This window comes from Xiphias gladius, chromosome 3 (genome assembly GCF_016859285.1).
Source record: "Xiphias gladius isolate SHS-SW01 ecotype Sanya breed wild chromosome 3, ASM1685928v1, whole genome shotgun sequence".
Lineage (NCBI taxonomy): Eukaryota > Metazoa > Chordata > Actinopteri > Istiophoriformes > Xiphiidae > Xiphias > Xiphias gladius.
Genome location: NC_053402.1, coordinates 5,944,335 through 5,972,030, shown reverse-complemented (window position 1 = coordinate 5,972,030; position 27,696 = coordinate 5,944,335). Strand labels below are relative to the sequence as shown.

Here is a 27,696-nt window from a genome sequence, read left to right as displayed (position 1 = left end):
TCAGAATTTGTAAATATAAATCATTTTGATGGAAAAAAATTAGTGCTGAAGTGTGCAATGAATTGTTTCTGTAAGTGGTGGTGGATCTTAAGGAGGCATTAAAGGATCGTGTCTTTTTTGCACTCATCAGGTGTGGCGAGGGGCATTACTCTTGGCTGACTTCATCCTCTCTAAGATGGTCATGTTCAGAGGAGCTACAGTCCTAGAGCTGGGCGCAGGAACAGGCTTAACCAGCATCATCATGGCAACCATAGCCAAAACAGTGTACTGCACAGGTATAATGCCACACAGATATCCTGATTGAAACTTACACTGACCCCCTGCTGTATGTCTTCAGAGTCTCTGAATATCTTCATTTGAATTAAACAACTGAGAAATCTGTGAATACAACTTAATCAACTGACATGTAAGGTCATAATTACTTAGGAACACTTATTTGTTTTTCTGAGCTTTCAACATCATCTCATGATCTTCATCAGGGAATGGAGCTGGCTCAAGACCTTGGGATACTGTTGAAAGCTCAGAAAAAGATAGTAAATTGACCTTTTTGTTGAGATTGTACACATCATACTGATTCCAGTCTCAAGATTGATCTTCCATGCTCAAGTTCATTCACAGAAATCAACGTATATTCAACGGATAGATGTATTCAACGGATAGATGTATTCAACGGTGCAGTAGCCTTAGCATCTGCCTTTTTGATTAGCTCTAATCACCTTTCAGAAATGTTATTTTTCTTATATAACCAGTGATGCCAAGATGGCGTCATGGATTGCTGCCTCATTGTTGCAATCTCTAGTACTTTTTTTTGTTGATTTATTCAGTCATCAGTTCTCTTTTTCCAATTACACTCACTAAGGATGACCTGTGGACTATTTGACAGTTCACAAACTTTTCTCCAATTTTCACACACTCAAAAAGTTTTGCAGAGATCTTAGCTGGAGAAGCAGTGGCTCTCTATAGGACACGGAGGAGATGAATGCAGAGGAAGTGCACTGGAGCACTGTTCAAACTGCAACAGCTGAGATTTTGAACACTTCTCCAGTCAAAACATCTGATGAATCATCGCTCTCTGGCCAAGAAAGTGGACAAACTGCTGCTCCTTAAGCGAGCAAACAGACTTTTCAAGATCTGCTGACCTTTGCTTCACTGAAACCTGGCTTGGTGAGTCTATGCCAGACAGAACTCAACATCTACGAAGGCTTCAAACTTCGCAGAGTGGAGGGTGTAACTGAGTTATCAGAGCACTAGTCAATTAGAGACTCTCTTCAGTAACTATTTAATTCACCACAGAACTTTCCCTCCCTCATTCTGGTCGGTGTTTCCATCCTACTTCAGGCCCGTGTTAGTGAGGTGTTACAGCACCTGGCGGACCAGATAAACAGCATGGAACAAACATACCCACATTGCCATCCCCAGCCCACAACCTGACAAAATACAAACAGCACATGAAGAGTCCCCACAGGAACAAAAATGCACTGGACCACTGCTTCACTATATTAAAGTATGCCTTTAGCTTTTATAATGGTTGTTTTCGTAACTTCAGTGGCACACAGCCCCCGACCCTTAGTTGGCTGACTTACATCATGGCTTTTCGAAATCTCCAAGCCATTTTAAGATTTATAGACTCTGGAGAGCATTTTGGAAAAGCCCCATTTTGGATGGAGTACACAAGTTTAGTCTGGATGGAGGGCTGAAACAAAGAGAAAAGGATGTTTACAATTTAACTGTCTTAGTGGGAGCAACCAATTGCACCCCCTGAAATTCATTTTTTTCTTTCAAGAGACTAGTGTTGGCCCACCTGAAAGACATCATAGGCCCCCTGCTGGACCCCCTGCAGGTTTTCCTACTGGGCAAATGGGTCAGTGGATGATGCAGTCAATACTGGACAGCACTAAACCCTGCAGCACCTTGACTCCCAAGGGACAAATGCAAGTGGACTGCAGCTCGGTGTTTAACACCATCATCCTAAAAATCTTCCTCTCCAAACTTGCTCACTGTACTACCTCCACCTGTCAGTGGCTGGGGAAATTCACAGCCAGCACCGAAGACATTCGGAATTGGTGCCCCCCGTGATGTGTGGCCCCCCCACTGGACGTCTCCCACTACACCATTGACTGTACCGCAGAGCTCCACCTCAGAGGATCATTCTGTTAAACTCCTGAACTTTGCAGACGACTCAACAGTCATCAGCCTTAGCTGGTACGGTGATGAGTATGCGTACAGAGGTGGAACAGCTGGACCTCTTTAGTCATAACAACCTGAACAAGCTCAAAACTGTGGAGATGACATTGGAGCCCCTCAAACTACATTTTTATGTTTGCTTATCTTCGTTCAGCTCTGTCATCCTTGTTTTGACTCTATGTCTATGGTATTTGCCTGAATATTGTTCTTGGCACTGTATGTAAGTCCACTGAGAGCCAGTAGAAACCAAGGGTGAGATAACTTGTATGCGTAAACATACTTCTAAAGCCAATAAAGCTTATTCTAATTCTGTAACCACATTAGTACTAGTTAAGTTAAAATAACATGTTTGTTGCTGAAGCTTAAGTTGAAGTCAGTCACCATATTCATTTTTTTGAATGAATACTAGTTTGAATATACTTGTGGACTTAAAAGAAGAAATTCCATTCAAACATTTTTTTTTCTCATATTCTTGATATTATAAGATCAAGTAATGTATTTCTTGTTAGTCTGTATCAAATGCCATATCAGCCTTTCTCTGAGTGATTCCATTATGTCCAGAAATCTATATTATACTTTTTGGAACATGTTAAATAATTAATGTTACACATTATACTGTCAAAACAAAGGGTAAGGAAAAAGAATGAAAGAAAAAAAATTCACGTTTTGGACAGTGGAGGAATGAGGAGCTGAATTGCAGCTCTTTTCTAAATTTAGTGCACCTAACACTTAAGTGTGCTCTTCTGCACTTTGCAGGGAATTTGAATATGTATGATAGAGCAAAGAGTCAGATATCTCATGTAGACATTTTATTGTTCGTTTCCATTGGTGAAAGACCATATTTTGTTTTACAGATGTGGGGGAAGACCTTCTTAGCATGTGCAAGAGAAATGTAACATTAAACAGACACATGACAGAGCCTGCAGGTGAGATAATGCTGTTAGATTACTCGTTCCTTTCCCTGATTTCCTCTCCAGATACTTCCAATTTCTACTGACACCGAGGGAACTATTTCTGTACACATCTCAAGTTGACCTAAGTACCTGTGTTGTGCTTCCTCCAGTACATATAAAATTATATCTCGTCCTTTTCATCCAGCAATGAAGAATTTCACTTGGATAGTGTAATGTATGGGGAAGTTAACACGGTGTCCCCAAAAGTGCCAAAGTGTATTAATATTTTTGTGAGAGAATAAGAACTAAACAATAATGAGAGTAATAAAATGCACATCTTGTTCGCCTGTGTACTCGTGCACCATGAAAAAGATACCAACACATAAAGCATAAGCAGGTGCGTGAAGCTGCAGGTCCGAACCAAACTTAGTTTGCTGGGGAGGAAGACAGATATGAGAGTGATAATGGCCACACATCAACTTAATGGTGTTGCTTGTGGAAAAGTTGGGGGATTTTCAAAATCATAGGGGTATATCTGGGAGTGCAAAAATTTAATGTTAATACATAAACTAGATGTCAAGATATTTCACTGGATAAGGGATAAATTTGACCAGCTGGCGGTGCTAAATGAAAATTCGGGGGATCACCAAAAGTCAATTGGATTTAAACTCCAGGACCATAAATGTCTGAAGTTCAGAGCAATCCATCCAATACTTGTTGAGATATTTCAGTCTGGACCAAATGGACTGACATCGCAATTCCTAAAGCCACACTGCTAGTGGCAATGGCCTTTTGTTTAGAGAAGCTCATGACTCAGCGATATGATCCCTTAACTAATATAGATCTGAAAACGTAGTGCCTGCCCCTCATTACCACCTTTGGGGTGCTCTTTAGCAAGAACCTGAGCAAGAAATCCGATGGTAACCTGTGGAGTTTTTTTTTTAATACATTTTGAAACCTACATTATTTACATCTGTTTTTGAATTTGCTGGTAGACATTTTTTCAGTAAATACCAGTGTCATTCACTATCACATTGGGCAATTTGACAAGCAGCCCTAGCTCGCACCTAAACGTCTTCCTCTTCTTTGTCTGTTATGGCTTGCAGACAGATTCGCTCATTCACAGTCCACAAAAATGTGTCAAAAATGGTCACTAGTTGTCGTAAGACCTCCACCTGGCACGTTTAACCTCCAACTGCTCAAGAGGAGCTGCTCAACAGCCAACACATCAGACTTTGTTTGTTCTGGGCAGCTTCCAAATGTGCAACTGAAACTATCCTGAAAAGGAGAGCACCACTTTTTTGAAAAAAGGTTTGAAAAAATAAGCAGAAGCCCTTTTGATAAATGCTGACAGAGATTTAAAAAATTAGAAAGCGTATAGAAATAAATAAAACAACACTATTATTAAACATAAAATAAGACTAACCCAGTGGCCACAGATATAGAAGTAATTTATTTAATTTCATTATTAACTTTTACTGTATACTTATTAATTGCAAATTATTTGCAGAAGCTTTTATTTATTTATATTTTATTTATTTCATAGTTAAGTAATGAATTTAATTGCTTAATAATTCAATGATTGCTAATTTATGTTTTTTATTTATATATTTTGTTTTCTTCCAATTAAAAAAGAATGAGTTCATGGGGTGGAAAAATGTTACATTGTGACTTAAACTGTCAAGTACAATGAAAATCACAGAAAAGCTTATGACAGTTTATCTGGCTTAATAATATCTTTTCTGACCATCAGGTGGTGATGTGAGAGTGAGACAGCTGGATTGGCTTCAGCATGGCCTTTGTACAGGTGATACACACACTTAATTTTCTTTTTCAAACCAACCTGCTGTAGATTAAAACCTAGAACCACATTAACATTCAATCATTTACTACTGAAACGCTGCAGTGCTAATGTGTGCTACAGTTAACTTGCAGCCAAAATCTGGAGTACAGGAAAACACACAAAACATCCACAAAAGCTAACACACTGTGTCAAAGCTATCATATAAACAGCTTGACATTCCTATAAGGTACACGAATAAAACTGAATTATGTATATGGTATGATGATTCTACAAAGTTGTGGTTGTAAGTTACAGGCGTATAGCGAGATTCATTGTAGTATAGACATTTTTATAGTAGTCCAGGAATGATTGTCATACTTAATAGAATTTATTAATTGAGCCCTGAGTAGTGTATCTGAGCTTTTCCAACTTCAGATGAACCATCACCTCATCCACCCAGCTATGCATAGGAGGAGTACTGGATTTCCAATTATGTACGTGAAGGCCAATGACAATGACAGGTTGGATCACATTCTGGATAAGGTCAAGCAAGCCCACTAGACAGATGTAGTCTATGAAATATTTTAAAGTGGATTAAAACTTGATTCACACATATGCAGATGCTATGGATATCGATGCTATCTCAGTGGATGATTCCCAGACCTCATCTGACATCAAGGTAATTTAGAAGGTAATTCTCTCAGAAAATTCTCTCCACCAGACGGACATATCTGTCAACTAGGGATGTTTAGGCAAAACTTTATGATAATGGTACATGAATTATCCTGAATTCATGCATGTAACACTTCCTGAACGATCAGGAATGCACAAGAAGAATTAACAGTATCTCATGTGTGCCTAATGCAAGAACAATGCATTAATCAATGCAATAACTAAGGTATTTCAATCATCGGGAGTTCTGAGTTATTAGTGATGGCCATTTTGTATTTCTATTTACTCCTGCAGTCCAACAGTGCACAAAAATTTTATTTGAAATCCAAGCATTGTAATCATAATTAATATAATAAGCATTGCTTTTTCATGACTGCATCATGTTTGTGGCCCTTCACATAATTTAGTGACCTGGTCCTTCTTAAACACTGATAAATAACATATAATTAATGGTGGCATGACATTAAATGTATTGAGCAGTAGTGGAATAGGCTGGCAACATGATACTAAGGACACTGAATTTACACAAAATGTACTGCAGATGCATAAGGTCTTTTTGTATTTGTTTTATCCACAAAAACTGCCCAAAAGTAGGTTTTTAGGTTAGTTTATGAACCTTACTTTCTGCTTACTTTGTAATGTCTGTAGACATGGAAATGCTTGCCAAACCAAATAAATAAATAAATAATCCATGTGCTATGTTGGTGCAAGGTATTCAAAAAACAAAAAGAGTAATTTCCAGTAAGAGGTTCACTACTTTTTTCCGCTGAAAAAATACAGAAGTTGTGGGCTCATGATATAATTGTTCGGAAAAAAGGTGACAATTAGCAAATAAAACAACGAGTATTCAGTAAGGGTCCATCTTCTTTTTTCTTTAAAATTGCTGAAGCTGTAGGTTCCTGCTTACAAAAGCAGGTTCAGTAAAATTTATCAGTTTGTCTCTTCTTTTAAAAGTGGACCTCAATGTCTTCAACAGCTCTGGATTGACTGCTGCAAGTTCAGCAATTGGGACCTGACACATTAGTGAATTAATTTACCGCAAACGTTGACTGATGTCATCGTTTTGGACTATCTACAATAACATGTTGTTCATAAACTAACCTAAAAACCTATTTTTGGGCAGTTTAAGTGCATTACTCTGTTCTTGTGAATAAGGTAAATATAAAAAGACCTTATGCATCAGCAGTGGCGGATGGAGTGATCAGGGGGTTTCACTGTAACACAAGAAAAAGCACACAGTAAGCTTGATCAAATCAAATGAAACTTAAAATCTGCCCTAGTGATAGTGCTGCACAATGATTCACAATTTTATATTTGCTTTATCATTAGACATGTAATCATTAAACAGTAAAGTCAGCCCTAGCGCACACTTTTGTACTAAGTACATATGCAGAAATAGTAAGAATGCAAAACAATGGTAACTACACACTGGAATTGGAGCTCTCTCAAGTTGTATTAGCAGCATTTTTACCCAACACAAGTCTTACTCAAGCAAATACTAGGTCAGTAAATTCCAGAGATCAGAAATTCCAGAGTTGGCACTTTGGACCGATGTTTTGAAAATTGGCTGGGGCATGGAGACAATGACCCCATTAAAACAACTACTACCTCCCTGTGTCTAAATGTCCCCCATAAAATCAAGGACAGGGTCAGTTCTGTTAGCAGGCTTCTCAGTTTAACATTTTATCAGCTGCATGAACTTTAATTTCATGAATTCAACAAATTACAAAATGAATTTAATACGTTTTTTTTCTCTTAAAAGTTAGTAAGGACTATGTCTTTATACTTTCCATAAACACCTACAGAATGGGGTGTCTGTCTTCAACTTCCTCTTCAGCTTATTTATAGTGCAACATCACCCAAGAAGTTTCTGCCCACTTTATAGATTGAATGAAAACAACAGATACAAAATAGAATAAAATACCAGACACAAAGTATAGGTACCCTATGAATACATAACGACACACACACATAGAGGCAACAGTCTACTTACACAGTGAAAATTGCCTGCACAGCAATGACAAAATCAAGGATACCATAAATCAAGTAGAAGTCAGCTTGATCTTTACCCAACCAGTGAATCTAGGAGGGATCACAGCACAGAGAAAAAAAGATGAGTTTTGAGCCTGGATTTGAAAATCTCCACAGAGCCTGCCTCTCAAACTTGCAATGGAAGCTCATTCCAAAGGAATGCATAACCCTCAGTTTTACTGAGTCTAGGGACAGATGGGCTCAAGTTCAACATGCCCAATTCCACACCTGCTGTGTACCCAAGTCGCACTTGTGCATCAGTGGCATATTGTCAGTTGACAAGAAGATCACCGTTTCTTATGGGATAATTCAGGTATGTCAAGATCATTCCTTGTGATATGTCTAATATACTGTATATGTCTAAGATGCAGGTATACTTTCACTTTGTTGTCGATTTATCAATCAGATGATCACTTATTGATTGATTTTCGCTTATTTCAGGGTCCCATGGCTTGCCATGTTTTTTATTTCACTGTTTTTATGTAGCTAAATTGTTAGTGTTTGCGTATCAGCAAACTTAGCCTGCTAAGTTAATAAGATAGCTGGATGATATCCAAATGCCACACTTGGCTGTATGAATGGTTGCTTTTGAAGTTGTCCTTAGGTAAAAAGTTATGGCAGGTTTTGTAGGAATTTCTTGTGAAGGGTTAAAGGTGGGAAAACCATATAATTCTGTGGGGAAACAGTAGGATAGTAATTTTATCCAACTTTTCTAAATTTTCCTAATTTTTTGTCCTTTGCCAATGACACCCCTAAATAAGGACTGTAGCTGGTGCATGTTGGACCAATTAAAGACTCCCTGTTTCTGTCAGGGATACAAGAGTATGTTGCAATAATGAATTCTGGGTGTACTTATTCCACGAACTGTGCTATCTATCTGCTGTGTGTTCTCTACTGTGTCTCTATGTGTCTATTCCCCTGTACCTTTGTGTGTGTTGTGGAGGGTAAGAAATCCTCATCTTTCGTAAAAGAATCTGCTCTTCTCTTCCCATATTTAGGCCTACCTTTCTCTTTCCTTTCTCCTACACTCCTGAAGAAACTCTGGGGTGTTTGTAAATCTTCTCTTTGTTTCTGCATCCTAGCTCTCGATGCAGCCCTCATAAGTTAACTTCCCTTTGTCCTCATATTAAGCTATATAAGTTTGCATTATGATATATAACCGTATGTAATATAATCTTGTGCTATTTTTAAAAAAGAAACTTCATAAAGATCACTGTAATATTACCTTTCATTAGTGCAACAAGTCTCTATATTACATGGTAATGAAAGCTGCATATTAGGGTAATTAATGACTTTCAGCTAAACTAGCATAAAATAATAAACAAAGACCCCATCATTTCCCCTTTTCAATATAACTGAAATTTCGCTCAGGTGCTTCCTATTTCTTTTGTCATCTTTGAGATGTTTTTATATCTTGATTAGAGACCTCCTGTGGTAAATTCAACTGATTGGACATTATTTGGACCTGTTATATACTAAGTCTCACAGCTGACAATGCATGTCAGAGTAAAAACTAAGACATGAAATCGAAGGAACTGCCCTCAGAGCTTAGAGACATGGTTTGTGTTGAGGCACAGATCTGGGGAAGGCTAAAAAAAAAAAATTCTGCTGCATTTAAGGTTCCCAAGAGCAAGTGGCCTCCATAATTCTTCAATGGAAGAAGTTTGGAATGACCAGGACTCTTCCTCTTCCTAGCTCTGGCCAGAGCTCCGGAGATCCTGTGTGGAAATAGGAGAAACTTCCAGAAAGACAACCATCACTGCAACAACTTCTGTGTGGCCATAACTGGTGGAGTGGCCACACCTTAGTGAAAGTTTGCAAAAAAGCACCTGAAGTACTCTCAGACTGTGAGAATCAAGATTCTCCGGTGATGAAACCAAGATTGAACTGTGTGGCCTCAATTGTAAGTGTCACGCCTGGAGGAAACCAGACATGACGCTTAGAATTGGTTGTCCTTCTGGAAGTTTCTTCCATCTCAACAGAAGATCTCTGGAGCTCAGCCAGGGTGACCATCGAGTTCTTGGTCACCTCTCTTACTAAGGCCCTTCTCCCCCGACTGCTCAGTTTGGCTGGGTGGCCATTTCTAGGAAGAGTCTTGGTTGTTCCAATCTTCTTCCACTGAAGAAATATGGAGGCAACTGTGCTCTTGGGAATCTTCAGTGCAGCAGAATTTTTTTTGTAGCCTACCCCATATTTATGAATCAACACAATCCTGTCTCTGAGCTCTGCAGGCAGGTCCTTCGACCTCATGGCTTAATTTTTGCTCTGATATGGGTTGTCAGCTGTGAGTTTTTATATAGACAGGTGTGTGCCTTTCCAAATCATGTCCAATTAATTGAATTTACAACAGGTGGACTCCAATTAAGGTGTCAAAACATCTCAAAGATGATCAAGAGAAATGGGAGGCACCTAAGCTAAATTTTAAGTGTCTCAGCAAAGGGTCTGACTACTCATGTCAATGTAATAGTTTTTCCTTTTTAATAAATTTGCAAAAAAATCTAATGTTCTGTTTTAACTTTGCCATTTCAGGGTATTAAATATAGATTATAAGGGGAAAAATTATATTTTTTTAAATTTTATTTGTAGCATAAGCCTGCAACATAACAAAATGTGAAAAAATTGAAGGGGTCTTTTTGAATGCACTGTATATACTGTATATATACTGTATATATATAAAGAATATCGGCCAATATATTGAAATCGGGATATTTTCACTCCCTAAAATCAGTATCAACATTGGCCCCAAACAATTAGTATCGGTTGGGCTTTAATTTTCTTATGCATTGTTGAGATTGTTACTTTAAGTTTTCATGGGTATGTCCTCACAGTCTTTACAGACATAGCTTAGGTTGGCTTTTTAAAAATCACCTTTACCTGAAGAAGACCTCCTGTGGTGGAAATGATGTCAATCAAACGATGTCAGTCATTTCCACATCAAGTAAAACAGTGGGTGAAGAGAATAGTGTGCTAGTATTTTACTATTTTTAAATTAGTCGCTACTCACGTAATTTTTTCAGTAGATACTTTTGAACTTTTGCTGACTAGTTTTTCTTCTACTTGAGTACTTGTTTTTTCCAGCATAAATACTTTTTGCCTGGGTACAGTTTTTGGTTACTCGACCCACCTCTGCCTGAGTGTGAGAGACAGAAAGACACATACATTACTGTCTATGAAATATGAAATGGTGGATGTAGTCTTTAAGATAGTGGAAAACATCCAGCTACTAGGGCAGACTTTGGACATAGTTCAGACTCCTTGTTGTCTACACTCCTTACAGTTACACAATACCATAATCCTCTTATCCCCACCTGTGCTTGCCCATTTTCGTTGAAACTTCAACACGTTGGGGTTAGTTAGCCAGTTAGTAGGGAGGGGAAGGGGGCTATAAAACCTTCTGTAAGTGAGTGTGAACCAGTGCTATTCCGTGCTTTACTTAATCAAATAATAATTTTGTCATGCACAAAACCTTCACAGTGGATTTTGATACTTTATATGTAAAGTAAGCAAAAGAAAAAAGAAACAAAATGTAATCACAATTTTGAAGATGTTATGCCTTTGTAAGGATGCTGCACGTTGCATGATACCTTGTTATGTTGCAAAGCATCAGGCAGCCTCCATGGTAATGGCTGTCACCTGCTTATTGTGGACAGTTGCAAGTGCATCTTTCTTAAAAAGGAGTTCTCTTTGCAGTTGTGTGACTTTTGTGATGCTTTAAACTGACAGGCTGCTAGGGAGGAATTTGTTTGGGAGATGTTTCTGCTAACTGAGTGGGTCAAATGCTGACCTTGTTTTGGATTTGCACTCCAACAAAGATTGTATTACTTGAGTTTTTGACAGACTCATACATACATACCTTGTGTTTTTTCCCAAACTGTCTTGGCTTCTTTGGGCTTGAGGAAAGGTCAGTTTTATCTGACTTCTCTTTCTTCTGTCCAGGTGCCTGCATTACAGATGGGATCTTAAATGCTATCTCTCCTCCATTGTCATTTTGAGTCCAATAGCTGTGCAAAACAACTAACAAATTAATTATTTCATAGTAGCAGTAATTGTGTCATCGCATATCATTATTATCATGTAAATTTATGACTTTGTAATCTCCTCCTCCTTCATGTCATCTTTACCCTCTTTAAGTCTCACCTGGGGGAAATTTTGCTCTTTGCTAAGCAAATCAACCCATTCTTTTAATGTGGCAGTCTCACCCATTTGACTTTCAATGGTTTGCCTAGCCTCTAGCAGATGTCATTCAGTTACTCTGTGAGGATTTGAGCCCAGGAAATTTTGGATCAGTAGATATAAGAACCTTTACTTCATCACATTCAACCACCACTTCTCATCAGAATGCAGTATGTTGGGGATTCATTTGGATTCATAATCCCTATTAAGTATTAAGCAAGTAAGTAAAAGTCATGAAACACAACATACAATGCTGCGAAAAGTCAACATTACATTTCAACAATTACAATGAGCGCTGGAGCCCCTTTTCAACCAAATGCTTTTACCAATGATTACCTTGTCAGCAAAGTCGTGGCATCACAGTCTTGAATTTATGACAATATAATGACAGGTTAAACAGTAAAACCAAACTTACACTGATGCTATAAATAAAGGTATGTGAAAAGTTCTTTTGCTCATTTTGTTGTGGCTGGTGCACAGAGTGTTTTGTGTTATAAAACTAGAGACAACGCAATATTACTGTGGATTATGTGACATTCCTTTTGAACACCATACATTATGGTGCAGAGAAAGTGCCAAAATTCAGACTACTTAGAAACTGGCGGATCCTATGTCTATGTTGAAGCCTTGATTCAGTCACTGATAGGCCAGCAGTGGTAAATGAGAGGCCTGCAGTATCTCTTCCTTATCTCTCTTGGAAGCGAGCTACCCACTTGCCAAGCTAGGCTATTCATTTGACAAGCCTGCTAACTCATATTCTAACGTCGGCAACCCAATGGTTATATAACTGACTTTGCTGGTCATCAGCAATGCTAGGCTTTTGATTTTTGCTTTGGTTACTCTTAAATTTCATCCCCATCCAAACAACTTGAGTAACTGGCTATTAATCAAAATGGTGTGTGACACTGATATAGAATTAAATATTGTTTGATCAAACCCTATGTGCATCAGCCTCAACAAAGTGAGCAAAAGAAATTTGCATGTGCCAGATTGCTGCAAGATTGCTGTATATATATACAACAATAAAGTATCATATATATGTATATATATGTATATATATATAAAACAAAGTTTTTACACATCACAGTTTGGAGAGCTAGCAGTGCAGCTGTCATTTGGGAACAGTAGAACTGAACTCAAACCCATACTGAAACTTACAATTCTACATTATCATTAAACTAGCATGTGTTTGTAGTTGTGCTTGGGAAGAGTAAAGTCATATTTGTTAATCAGAGGTGTGTAAACCTGCTCAACATTCAGATAGAGAGTGATAAAGTACAGTACAAAGACTTCTACATTGCTCATACTGAATACTCTTTAGGTCAGAACAAGTAATTACTTCATAGTTAACTACAGGCTATATTGAAATTAAATCGCAATATCCCTTGCAGCTAAACAATAATCAAGCTCACAAGTAAATTTTCCATCTGTAAGATGGAATTCAATACAATAGTATAAAAATTGTCAGGCTGTATTATTCATACAAATGTGTTAATGAGACTTGTATTTACAATATGATCATGGAAGAATATCCAACACTTGGAGGCGCAAGAAGCAGACTTTTGGAATGCTTTGAGTGAAAGAAACAATGAAAACCTATACTGAGGCTGGTGAAGAGAAGATCCCACGGCCATCTAATTTCATTGGTTATGAAGTATGCATGCTCTGGGACACTGATCATTAGTGATGAATAGAGGCATATAGGGGTGCTCCCACCAGTTTGGGATGTATACACAGTGAATCATTCAAGGTGGTTTGTTGATCCTGTTACTACAGCTCACAGTCAGCAGCTAGAGGGGGCTGGTTAATGAACAAATAAATGATTTGCAACTTAGGGGATAACTGAACTCAGAAACCTTTTGAAAGAACATCTTGCAGTTGTAGAATGGACTTATTGGCTTGGAAACATGCATGAAAAAGGACCTCTTGGCTGTTTACTGAAGGACATTTGGGTCATGTTTCCCTGTTAGAGCCCCCAAGAGCTCACTTGCTTCAGATATGAAGAACATACATGTTTCAAGATAGCCCCTATTTGTGCTGCTCATCTATTATCATTACATATGAGTTCATTTTTGAAAGATAAATCTTTGATGATTTATGAAAAATCCAGATGTTAGTTTAACAACACTTAACAATTATTTCCACTTATGTCCATCTGGTTCAAAAAATATTCCATCTGTTGCATGATAAAAAATTATTTCTATCCCGTTTCCCAAATTGGAACTCTGTTAATTAAAGCAAAAATGGTAGCCAGATCTCTTTGCTATTTTTTTTTACAACACAAGCAAAACACAAAGTTATGGTGTATGAAAATATTAGATAATGCAAAGTAAAATTAATGGACATATATAACTGACAATAAAACTTCTAAAATTTTGGTTCACATCATCAACTTAAGAAACAGTATTTTTTTTATTGTTTTTTTTTTTTTTTTTTAATTGTCCAGCAAATGGAGAGTTTTTTTTACCCATATGTCTAGAAGAGTCTTTGACAGTTCTGACCTTAAAAAAACAGTGATACGTGTTGTTAAACAACCTTCTGTGTTTTTTCAGATATCATCAGGGGTAGAAAAACACATGCTTAGCTCTTTGACTCAAATGTCATGTTAATGAGAAGCACAAACAGGCTTGTTTCAAAACCAAGGAGTTTTATTCACCTCATAGGAAATGTTTCAGAAGGTAGAAGTCACAAAGTGATAATAAGTGTATTTAGTCACACAAGTAAATTCCATGCTTTGTATCTTTTGTGTTCAGGTTGAAATAACATTATTTAACAATAGAAACACTGTATGATCAACTATTGGGGAATGTATATAATGTCCATGTATCTTGTTTCCAAAAAATGTTATTTCTAGCTTACAAATGTGATTTGAAAATTTTACTTTGTTTGCTTTAAATTGTCAGTTAAAGATGGTAAATATTATGAATGACTTACCTTAAATGGTTAGTGAGCTTTACAATAATACTGCAGTATACTTAAGATATAAAAATGTGTACTACATCTTTATCTAACCAAATAACTGATAATTAATATGGATTCCAAAATACGTGACACGTAAATAGCAGAAACTGACTTCTTTTGATGGGTCACAAAGATGATTAATTCATAAGCAACAAATGGTTATTACATGTGATTTCACAACTATGCCACCATTAATCATATGTTATTTATCTCTGTTAAAGAAGGACCAGGCCACAAACAAAACCTAATAACACCAACCCCTTCTTTTCCAAGATCCTTAAGACTGTACAAATTAATAGAGCCTGTCTATACTGATCCTTAATGTAAATTGAAGACCACTTTTGTTCACTATTTATTTTCCTGTGATATTCATGTATTTTATTCTTAAAGTTATAATCCTTAAGATTTCAGTCCTCATTGTTGTAAATAAAAAACTGACAATAAATTTTGGAACACATACTACTGCTTGCTAACTACTTGTAGTATCCCAATCAAGTTTTTTTAGCCTCAATCCTGATCTGGGTACTTTAATATTGGGTTCCTGCCAATCCGATACTATTATTTATGTGGTAGCAAAAGATATGCAATGAGAGGGTGAACTGAAATGTAGGCTTGCAGTTGCTTAGTTTTCCCTTTTGCATTTTCCCTTTTCTATTTGGCATTTACCATTTGGCTTTTTAGCCCTATGTGAATTAGGAGTGTAATGTGATACAAGCTACATGTGCACACTGGGGAGGGGGGGTTTGCCCCTTCTTCTTGTCAGTAACCTAACCCACCCAAGCTAAGCTATGATACCTAGGACGAAATTGTCAAAGACATCCTTCTTTCTTCAGCTTGGGTATATTAAAAGAACCAACCACTTTCTGACCATGGAAAATGTCTTTCTTCCCATTTGTCTAATCATTGTAGATACTGATGTGGAATTTAGCTGGACGGAGGAGGAAGTAGCAGATATGTATAACAACACTAGTTTCATCATTGCTGCTGACGGTAGGTTACTGAGCTGATCGATATAAAAACGCGTCGCAAAACTCTTCTCCAGTATACCATACTTTATTGAGCTGAAACAGAACCATGACGATATGAAATGAAGGATGCAAAATTGAAATGGCACTTTTATTAATTTAAGGCCTGAAGTGATCCTTCCGCCTTTCTATACCCCAGACAGGCATAGGGAAATAATGCATATATTATAAGCAGACGTGATGTTGCCTTTGCAAGACTGTTAATTTGGAATGTGTTGCAGTTGGGGGGGGGGGGGGGATCATGGCTTGTTGCATGCTATGATATGGTAACACTTTACAATAAGGTACAAAAAAATTTGAGTATTTCTTGAAAAAAGTGAGAAAAGAATCAGGAATGACCTGATAATTAGCGATTCGTTAATGAGTAGTGCCTGAATAACTCTGAATTGATGACCACATATTAGATAATGATGAGTTACTACAGACAGACTGGGAGATTCTATACTGATGAATCATTAGGTAATGTATAGACACATCATACTAAGTAGTTACTGAGTAGTTCCTCATTACTTCATGATTATCTGACCATTACCTGCCCTTTCTGTGCCCTCTAAAGTAAAGTGATACATCATGTCACATTGGGACGGGACAGGCAGCAGAGGAATAGGGCAGGGGGAATCAGGTGTTGGCTGGACTGCTGACTGGAAACCAGGAACAACTGTTGGCTGGGCCGCCTACTGGGAAGCTGGAGCAGGCTTGATATCAGCCATCTCAGGAACAGACAGGATGTCAACAGGGACAGCCAACTCAGGAACATGCAGGGCGTCAGTCAATACCTCCAACTCAGGAACAGGTGAGGCATCAGTCGAGACCCCTGACACAGGAACAGGCTTAGGAACAGGCGAGGCGTTGGCCGGGACCCCTGTGGCAGGAACATGCAAAACGTCCACCAGGACCCCCGACTCAGGAACAGACACGGGAACAGGTGAGATGTTGGCCTTAACAGCCAACTCCAGAACATACAAGAAGTCGGCTGGGGAAGCCAACTCAGGAATAGACGAGACGTCAGCTGGGACCTCTGACTCAGGAACAGACGAGACGTCGGCGGGCAAGGCCAACTCAGTGTCTTGGCAGGGGGCCAGGCTGGGGACCCGGCTGGGCTGAGGCTCTACAATGCTTGGCAGCGGAGTCTCTGTGACGATGGGCAGCTTGTAAGATCGACGTCTCTGTGATCCATGCTTCCTTTTAAGCGCCCTGACGACTAGATGTCTCGGGGCAATAGTCAGACAAGTCCCAAAGAAAGGGGACTACTCAAGATCTTCAGGGTCAGGATCCGACAGGAGGCTGGTTGATTTGGGAGGCGGAACATGCCTGTGGCGAGTTGGCTCAGGAGCAGGACCAGGCAGGATGCTAGATAACTTGGGTGCAGACTGGAGGCTAACCAACTGGGAGGCTGGCTGAAGACTAGCAGGTTGGAGCCTAGCCGAATGGGAAGCCAGCGGGAGACTAGCATGCAGGTGGCTAGCATGCTGGAGTCTAGCAGGCCTGAGGCTAGCCAACTGAGAAGCTGACTGGAGACTAACAGAGGCTATGGTTGATGGAGCTGACTGCAGGCGGATAATCCCCAGAAACCACTGTCTGGGCTTTAGGACGGGAGTTAACCAACTAACAGTTAGACTGGAAGCTAGCAGACTTGGATTCAGGCTGAGGGCTAGCTGGCCTAAGTCTAGAAAACTGGAGTACTAGCTTGATGTTAGCTGACTGTGGATCAGGCTGGTTGCTAGTCAGCTGTGAGACAGACTGGCTATTATGTCAATAAAGTCCTTAAGCCATATTAAGGACAACTCTTAAGACGTGATTTTTGGACACTTCCTTGCCTGCCATCCTCAGAGCTGGTACACTGTACTCTTTACTTAGGCCCCTCCACCACTCACCATGAATACAGAAAAGAGTGTAACACAAACCATTAAGTTCTTCCTTAAACAAAGTGCCTGCTGGGTCCATGGTGGTCAGTTCATTCTCTCACATTTATAGGGAAACAGGATAGAGGACTCAAATGTTTTAGTTTTTTTTCCTATTCTGTCATCAAACTAAACAAACCTGAGTTTTTTCCTGTGAAGATGCCACACCTCTGAATGAACTGACATGCAATTGAGGCTCTAGTCAGAAGGCATTTTGTTGGAAAGCCTTTCAGTGAATTGTTCTCTCCACAAAAACTTATCTTCATCTAATCACAAACATGAACAAATTTGGTTTATTGAACAAAGGAGTTGTATTCAGAAAATATAACAAAATCTAATAGGTCCAAAAATATACATACAAGAATCTGGTTGCAAGTCCCTTGGCTATTTTCACCTCAATCAACTGCTTTTGGTAGACACCGACAAGCTTCTGGCAGAATTGTAGTTGGGTCTTTCAACACTGCTCTTGGCAGAATTCAACCAAGCAAAAGTCTTGGTTTTCTTGCATGGACTCAGCAGGGTTGAGGCCAGGACTTTGGGAAGACCATTCCAGAAGCTTATTTTTAGCTTGATTTTGACATTTTGTTTATGATCCTTGTCCTTCTGGAACACTCATTGCATCTACGACTTAACTTTTTAGCTGATGATGTTGTGATGATAAATTCTGACGTAATCTGCATTCTAGCTCATTTGTGAGCAAACATTTCTCCCAAAGCGAAGTAAGAAATAAGGTCCTTCACAGACAAACATATATACACCTGCCAAAGTACTCAAAACCGTCCCTCTATTAGCTATACCGCTTATCCTTTGAGGGTTATGGGGGGCCGGAGCTAGTCCCAGCTGCCATTGGTCAAGTGGCGGGGTACACGCCTCTTGGTACACAAAGGGCCAACAGATCGAGACAAACAACAATTCACGCTAACATTCACACCTACGGGCAATTTAGAGTTGCCAATTAGCATGCAGAACATGCAAACTCCACACAGAAAGGCAGCAGCAGCCTGAGCAACACCGACAGGTGAGCTGCAGGCTCTCAGGTGACATCTGATGTCATAGTGAAAGATCTTGCCGTAAGTTCAGGAGATGAAGGAAACATAATACAAGAATACGTTTTTTGAAAAAATTAAAAATGAGATTGAGAATCGCCGTGGCTCTGTCATGAAACCCTTGAGCTTGTTGCCCAAATTAACAAAAAAGAAAAAGGACAGAGCTACAAAATCTCATTTGATATTTGAAAATGGTTCACATCACACTAGCTCTGTTTCTACAGGCATAGAGAAGTTACCAATTTTAGTACATCATTATCACTGACTGGAAGTTATAAGTTTTTCTATTTTTGTGAAAAAGAAGAAAATTTCACAATGACTGAAAGTATAATTATTGACATCCCCAAGCTTCCTTGACATAGATCTCCCTTCCAAGTGTATGTAAACTTTTCACCACAACTGTATATTGATAAACCATTCCATCAAATTTAAGCTACAACCAAAAGTCATAAGAGATGAAATGCTCATTTTAGAGAGGTTTCTCTTAATAACAAAGAAATCCTATTGAATATATCTTAATATATTCTTAGCCATTAATGCACCTGTTATTTTGCTCCACATTACCTTTAAATGTACCAAAAAGCAAAGCCATGCACTGAATTGCACCCTAAATGAAAATTCGGGCCATTTTTACTTCATAATTTCAGTCAGACATTATTCAGCAAGTTTTAAAGAGATTTTTCTTTATAAAATATCCTTAACCATGGAGATAATTTATTAAAATATTTTAACATATTACGTATTTTCATATTTATTAATTAACTCCAAATTTGGCCTAAATATCATTTGGTCATATTATAAGAATCCTTAAAACTTTTGATCTTTGAAGTAAAACCATCTTCATTTTAAACTAAAGTATTAAATCTAATTAAAGATTGCTAACGTGAATTATACCTTGACAAAGAAAATGCCTGGAGTTTCCCTCTGCTGCATTTCAGTAAAAATCTAGAATAGCAACTTGCCAGGGCAGCAGAAGCAGCAGCTGCTGCTAACTGTTTGAAAAACTGGAAACCTTTCCATGACTCCTCACCTATACATTAAAAAAGGAAATGAACACACTGCTCACGCCAATTCACACTCTGGATTCATCAGCTGGAGAAATGATTTTTCACTCTGAGGGCACTAAAAAAAAACATGTCTCTTTAATGATGTTTCCAAACATGTCTTCATTCAGGAGGAGTGGCATCTCCACAGTACTACAGTCTTCACAGACTGACAAACAAGCAGTAAAAACATTTAGATTTGTTTTTGTGTCACCAGTATGCTATGATGATGATCTGACAGATGGCCTTTTCCGAACACTGTATCAACTCTGCAGTAACTTTACTCAAACCTGCATGATATTCATCTCCATAGAAAAAAGGTAAGGAGAAAACATTTGCTGTTCATTTAACTATAAATTGAGGAATCTCTGTCTGTTTATCTGTCTGTATTTTGATTTTCTTGAGAACCGCTAAACTTTGCAGGTTGTAGTGCTGACGACCCAAGGAAGTACAGTGTCAATAAAGCTTCAAACATCACTTTACGATATGTTACTTGACATGAAGAAAAAGGTGTAGCTACACTACAAGGGCAGTGCAGCACCTGGAAAATTTACAGCACACACATGCCAGGGTTTCAAGAAAGGCCGAACTCAAATGTGACGGCACTTTCTACGCCGTCACCCTGACAATATAGAGTGGAGCAGAGCAGCCAACTCCAGAAATAACGCGTTTACTCTAGCATTGCCGGGGGACACAACTACAGTATGTCATGGAAGTGCAGTGTTGAGTGTGAAGTTGTTTGGATGATGCTCTCACAAAAGCTGCAAGATGGATTAACGCATGCGAATCAATCAGCCCCCACCAACAGGCACATTTTGAAGCGGCACTGCACTAGTCCTTTGTGTATTCTTTGTTTTTGTTCATTTCAGAAAATTAAGTGGTTACACATATATTCCATCCATGTTTGTAGGAGTGTGGTGTCTTAAGTATCTTAAATACATTTAATTGGGCACACAGACTCTTTGAGTGTCTCTTAAGAGCACCTGCTATTTTGGTTCTTGTAGGTGCAACAGCAAGTGCAAAAGGGCTAGGTGTATTAGAATATAGTTCAGAGGGTGTGGTGATAAATACTCTCTTAGGCAATCACATCAGTTGTCTCATTGCTCTGAAACAGCTGAGCCAATCACAGTAGCACATGATGACAACAGCTCAACAAATTGAGAATCAGCTTTTCCAGGAAATCATACTGATGGCACAGAGCAGTATGATGTGAACACACAGCACCAAATGTGTTGAGTTATATTTACTGTTAAAGTACAATTATAATAGAAATAAATAATGAAACAATTATTTGGTTTTTATGATCGCATTTATTCAACACTATTTCAATCATATATGTTGTATCTCACCTCATCAATGGTTGCTTAAAATATGACATAGCAGTGTTTGCACCATAGTACATTTCAAGAATAAAACATGAAATGCTACTTTTGCTTTTAAAAAAGTTGGAGAGGAGGCTTTGCCTCACATGATTGATGAGCCCCAGGAATCTGACATTTCCCACTTAAATCAATAGAATACCAAGTTATAACCGACCAGTTTGATGTGTGTAGAATTGTAAGGGGTTATTTTGTAGCAGTGTCATTTAATATAATATAATTTAATCAAGGTAAACACATTGGACAGTCATGTGTAATGTCACTGCACTCTGACACAGCACTTTTCCAATCAGAGGCTGCAGATTTATCAACATATGTGTCCTGCTGCCGTCAGATGGCTGCAGCAATTTGATGAACTGAAAGAGAAACTTCTCATACAATATAAAGCAGCCGTGGAAAATAGTTAATGTAAGAATCATTCATATTCATTTATAGATCAATGCAGACTGATTTACAGTTGTTCCTGCTATAAACACATTAAATGTTAATTTTCAATGCTGAATTAAACGTATCTATTTAGAATATTTTTTTTGTTCTTGAAATAGAAAATTTTGTGCATACAGTACTATTTACAGTAAGACACTGAATGTCACTGCAGACTCATGATTTGACATATCTGAACAACATTTGAAACATATGATATCTAGTATCCAAAGAATATCTGTGACAATTGTAAGGCTGTAGTCAACCAAAGAAAATCTTGGTCGACTGAAATCGTACCTATTCTTCAACAAATCAATTGGTCGTGGGGAAAGAAATTTACAGGTTATATCTAGATTAACTAAATCAGCCACATTGGACTGACTGCACTATACCTGGTAGCCTTATTAGCCCAAATTAATTATAATATAAACATAAAAAGCTAGTATTTGCAGCCTATTAAATCATTTTAACCAAATTATTTTATACCGAAATAACAACAGACTCAAAGCTGACCAGCATGCACCTGCTCATATTGATATGATTCCAAAAATAGAACTATATCAAATGGTGATCCCAGCACAAAAAATATTGAGCAGTCTACACTCAAACCCTTAAGCATAAACATGAAAGTTGATAGATGATCGTAACGCATACAAGTAAGCCTGCCGTTTTTAGATGACATGCCATGTTGGTTGTTGAGCTGTGATATGCAAACTGCTCTTTGCAAAGTTTACAGTCAACTTTTTGTCGTCTGTTTTAACAAAATGTAGCCACACCAACAACCTCTTTGACGTGGTGTCAATTAGTTTGGAGCTGACTCCAGTAAACGTTTAAACCCGGAGCAGCAGAACTGAACTGACTGTAGTTAGCTGGGGATAGGGACAGACATGGGGGAAATGACAGCCACATAGAACCACAGTGCTGGGCTGATCACCACCATACAGCCACATCAATCTCTCTTCCCCCTTGCTCTCTTTCGCTCTCTCTTTCTTTTACCACTTTCACCACTTTGTCTGATGTTTTGGGGGGGGGGTTTCAGAGTCACTGGCTCAAATTGTGTAGTGACCCACCAGGAAAAAAGTTAGAAGCATTGAACAGGGCAGAGCCACACCCACACATTTAAAATGACCAATGACTGGACATTGGCTTTTATGAATTTCTAATATCATTGATTTTAGGATGTGAAATGCTAATGGTTATAATATCATGGGTTTCTTGAGAACCACCCAAACTCGAAATTTTGTTGCTTCCAGGGGAGGTCAAGTCTCTTTTTTGAAGGATCTAGGCCCTAGCTCCTCTGTAGTTTTAACGCTGATTCGGATCACTCATGGATTGCGCGCTCCCTTACTGGTATCACTCAAACGACCAAAGAAGAAATGTTGAAAGTTAAGTATAAAATCAGGTGTGCATTACTAAGAATAACTGAATAAAAACTGATCTATAGCCTTTCTTTTGTCTTGGAAATCTTCACTGCCTGTTAAGCTACATGATTACATCATGCACAACGATGTGCTCAGCTGAAAGAGTGTTGTGTTCTACATTCACTGATAGTGTGAATTAACCATTAAAGCTTGGTTCTGCCACTCTCTCTGGTCACCTATACTGTGTTTTAATTCAACCAAACTGACAATGTAGTTGATCTCATTTACATGTTTTTATGTTTCAAGTGTCAGACATCAGAGCAGATAAGAAACACAGAGAAATAGATTTGGTCTCAGCAGAAGTATTTGCAAGCTGGTTGCTGATGAAATCTAATGGCTATTTCATGAACATGACATCATCTGACAAGATCAATATAGTAGATAGATCAATAACAGTTTTATGACAGCAGGTGTATAATATATGAAATGAAATGAAATATAATGAGTCTTCACAGAGAAGTTTTCTTCCTAACTTTAGCACATTGTGTTTAATATTTCCGTGACTTGTGGCACTGTGTTAACCATGTTTAATAGATGTTTATGTTTTTATGAGGCTGGAGTTGAGTTGGAGGATACTGTTTCCTTACCATAACTCCCCTGTAGGGGTGCTGCAACCAAAAGTGTCGCACTTTGATAAGTGCGACACTTTTAAGTGCTGCCACTGTGAAACATACAACGTAAATAGCTTTTCTGTACTGTTAACCTGTTCTCTTTGTCTCTCTGCCCCAAATATGGTACAGCCACAGTGAAATAGGGAGCTTGATCTGTCATTTTTGGGTTTGTTGATGTGGGTGAGGCCTAAGCCACTCTCGTTGAATGTTCAGCCCAAACAAGCTTTTCATTATGTCTTTTTTTGTGTGAAGCTGCTCTTTTGAATTTTCTGTTCCAAGCCCTGGCAGTAATCAGGTTTCCTGCTGTGCCTTGATGTCTTACTGTACAAGGATGAACTTCACCCTGCAACACATGGATGTTTCCTGTGAGGCTTACAACCATTTCAGTCACTGTATGTCCCAACTCCAGGGCCTAGTGGATGGACGGTGCAGCTTCAGAGTGGAACAGCTCCCTTCTAACTTCACACAGTTTCTTGTGTATGAACGCATAGAGCAACTGGTAAGGGAAACACTCACACACATTATTATATCCTACTGGAAACAATATTTATTGCTTAACTTTAAACAAACCTTAACCTTGAGGCCAAACCTATATTCAATCTAAAGCTGAATCAATTTCCTATACTAAACGTATTAGAACAAAAACCAAATGACCTACACAGTAGTACTGTGTCTGAACACATCCTCTGTAGCCACAGACAGAGGACTTAAGCTGCTGCTGCTGCTCTGCTAATGTGCTATTTTAACTACGCAGCCTATGTGGAATGTGTTAAATTATGCTTTGCACTTAAAGTGTAAAGAAAAACGTCAGCTGTTACAAAGCCTGGGGAGAGGCTGATATGAACAAGTTTGTGAGTTGGATGAATGAAAAACACATTTCCTGTGTAGAGAAGCCATGAGGCATAATGCCAACAGTATACACAGAATATATTACACACATGAAAAGCTTCATAGAATGAACTCTGAGATGTCTTTTTTGTGTCTTTGCTGTAAAAGTATGAAGTCAATATTTTACTATGTGTTGTGGTCTTGCAGTATGTTACAATCTTTTTGGAGCTCTGTAATTAATATAATACCTTTGTGTCTTCACTTTGATGTTCTGATGTCACCTAGTCTGTGACTACTTGGCATAAGCAAGTAAGACCCTTAGTTCAAAAGGAAATATACTGATCTTTCCCCTTTACCTGCAAGAATATCCACTGACAAAACCTCATAGGCTAAACGTAAATTTCAAGTTACATCCCTATTACGATATTAAATGTAAAAGAATTTGGCTGCCATATAGAGTTCCTGGCCTAACATGAGTACAGCATGCCAAATTCAACAAAACGCATCCCAAATGTCCTTTTCCAGGAGCAGAGTAAAGTTCTTTAGTAGACGGTCAAATCTGTGGGCTACAAGTTGTAGAACCAAGATATGCTTCTGTTTGTTGATTAAATTATAAGGCTTTTGCATTTGGTTGCATTTTCATGCTGTGCACAATACTGCCGCTACTGTAAATCCTGTGTGTAATCATTCTGCTTACATGATGCGTGAGAACTGGAATCTTGCTGACATCACAGAATATATTTGGATTATCCAGATACTGGGTGTGAAGATTTGCTTTAAAAGTCTTGATATCTTTGGTAGAGCTCAGGAAACATCCTATTCTCCAAATGATCTGACTGGATCCACTTGAAACGTGTGTCGAACAACTCACCAATGTGTAGAAAATGGACAGAGGGTCAAATTAAGTACAGTTAAATCATGCACTGAGCCATTTTTAATATGTAATCAGTCAATGATAAAATGAGGGAAAAATTAGAAATTGTGGATACATTACAGATACTTGTTACTTTAGTAGTATGACTGAGGTGTTCAATGTAGGAAATAAAGCACTTAATACATTCTACAAACAGTATTGGATGACTGTATTGGTAATAATCAGTCTTCAGTTTAGCCCAGCACAGAGTACAGTTGTATTTTGAAGACAACTTTGGTGGGAAGTATTCAGAAAGAAAGAAAAAAGAAGCAAAGAAGAACAAGAAAAAATAGAAAACCAAGCTTAACAAAATATATAAATATGTAATTTTTTTAAGTCTGGTTAAAGGCAATCCCATCAACTTAAACTTGTGTACAATTTACTGGGTACAATTTACTGTTGAAAGCCAATCACATCAACTGTTTTTGTGTTTTTGCTGAATGTCTAGTGGACAATAAAAAAATTAAATGTGGAAGTTGTGGGCATGGTGTCGCCTTTAACACTGTAAACCTCAGGGCTCTTTTGTAATGATAAGGCTGCAAATCTGTCAGTTATTATCTCATTTGAAATAATATTTATAGATACTGCTAGTAGCTTGAAGTAAAAGGTTGTCGACTCACCAGATGTGTGCTGCATGCATCCTGAATAACAAGCTTATAGAGAGGGCCGGTAAAGAGACTGAAAGGGGCGGTAAAAACTTTATGGATTTTTTCACAGTCCACTGGCCCACCGATTTAGCGGCCCACTGGGATTTGTCCTGGTATGCCCTATGGCCAGTCCAACTATGGATGAAAACGGAAAAAGGATGTGTGTTGAGTGTGGGGACAGGGCTGTAGGGTTACATTAATTTATGATTTGTTGAGTGGGTATCTGGATGGCATCAGCTGGAAGGATGGCAGGCTGCAGTGCACAAAAAATGAACTCGCTTGACATTATTACGTATGAAACTGCCACTCAGATTTATCTAGGCCTACTTATTAATCAAATGTGCCGGAACATTGTTTCAAATCATTCCAGCCCTGGTTGCAAGTCCCTTGGCTGTTTTCACCTCAATCAGCTGCCTTTGGTACACATCAACAAGCTTCTGGCAGAATTGTAGTTGGGTCTTTGAACACTGCTTTTGACTCTTGGTTTTCCTGCATGGACTCAGTAGGGTTGAGGCTAGGACTTTGGGGAGACCATTCCAGCAGCTTACTTTAATTTTTCCAAATCATTTCCAAATGTACTTCTTGTCATTGTGGCCGAATATCTCCATCTTGTTTCATCTGATCACAGCTTTCCTCCAGAACGTTGTTTTGTTTTTTTGTTTTTTTTCATGAAAAAAGTTCTTAAAATAAAAAGTAACAATGCATTAACACTGAAAGAATGTCTTTTTGCTGCAGGGGTTTTATTTTTTTCTTTTCAATTCAAAAATCAATTAAATATGGAATTTCCCCATGGGTGCCCAAACTTGTGCATACATCTATACCTGGTTCACAGAAGACTCATTCTAACCCCACTGATTAAACAAAATGGATAAGAGAATGGCCAAATCTAATTTTTAACAATGGTTCTAGTAAATTATTGGAGTTGTCTCAATTCTTTTAAGCAAAAACACTGGATATGAAATGCTGAAATACTGAAAGACTTTAAGTGATTCCTGTGGAAGGTGGATTATTCTGGATATGACAATTAAAGATTTCAGATTTTGTCTGGTCAATATACATGCTGCAATACAGGATCACTACCTCAGAGGTGAACTTAGAACACACCCTTGGCATTACAGAAGAAGACAGTACCTATTAATTATGTGCACTGAGGAGTGTTGGCAGTCCCTCAGCAGTTTCCATCTGGGGAATGTTGGGTCTCTTTAAATAATATTAGAAAAAGTACAGTCTAGACCTACTCTATATGAAAAATGCCCTGAGATAACCTCTGTTGTGATTTGGCTCTATAAATAAAAAAATAAAACTGACTTGACTTTCCTGAAGCTCCCAGATGTCTGTGCTGCAGGGAAAGCCCACAGAGTTGTTGATGGCTAGGTGAAGAGGCAGGTGGGACAAAGTTTTTGTCTGTGCCCTGCCTGGGAAGTCCAATGACGATCTCCGTTGGTGGCCCCATGACAATGTGGTGCAGAAGAGTTGGTAGTAGAAGCTTTTGTGGCAGACCTTGGACCAGCCAGGCTGCACAGCAAAGTAGCAGTTGCTTTACAGTCACTGCCACAACAGGCTGGCAGAGTGAGGTCCTTTTTCTTGGCCTGAGTTAGATACACCTTCACCAGATTACATGGTTATTTAATTTAACATATGTTAAACCAAGTCCTCCAACCTGAGCAACCATATAGGTCGTTTTTCCCTAATCTCTGTTATGACCCACAAGAGTGTCTCCTGAAATAGCGCCCCTACACCAGAAGTTTGACGAACGTCCGTC

General features: G+C 38.5%; 1 protein-coding gene across 6 annotated transcripts in view; it reads left to right on the top strand.

The window, feature by feature from the left end:
* mettl22 (methyltransferase like 22) overlaps positions 1 to 27,696 on the top strand; it is a 53,690-nt gene that overhangs the window by 10,766 nt on the left and 15,228 nt on the right. For 5 of the 6 annotated variants that reach the window (XM_040124302.1, XM_040124301.1, XM_040124304.1 and 2 more), the window contains exons 6-11: positions 131 to 275; positions 3,039 to 3,110; positions 4,831 to 4,884; positions 15,607 to 15,687; positions 19,930 to 20,032; positions 23,877 to 24,045. In XM_040124302.1, coding sequence (XP_039980236.1) covers positions 131 to 275; positions 3,039 to 3,110; positions 4,831 to 4,884; positions 15,607 to 15,687; positions 19,930 to 20,032; positions 23,877 to 24,045 — 624 coding nt within the window. The remainder of the gene's footprint in view (positions 1 to 130; positions 276 to 3,038; positions 3,111 to 4,830; positions 4,885 to 15,606; positions 15,688 to 19,929; positions 20,033 to 23,876; positions 24,046 to 27,696) is intronic. The other variant, XM_040124307.1, reaches the window with a different exon arrangement.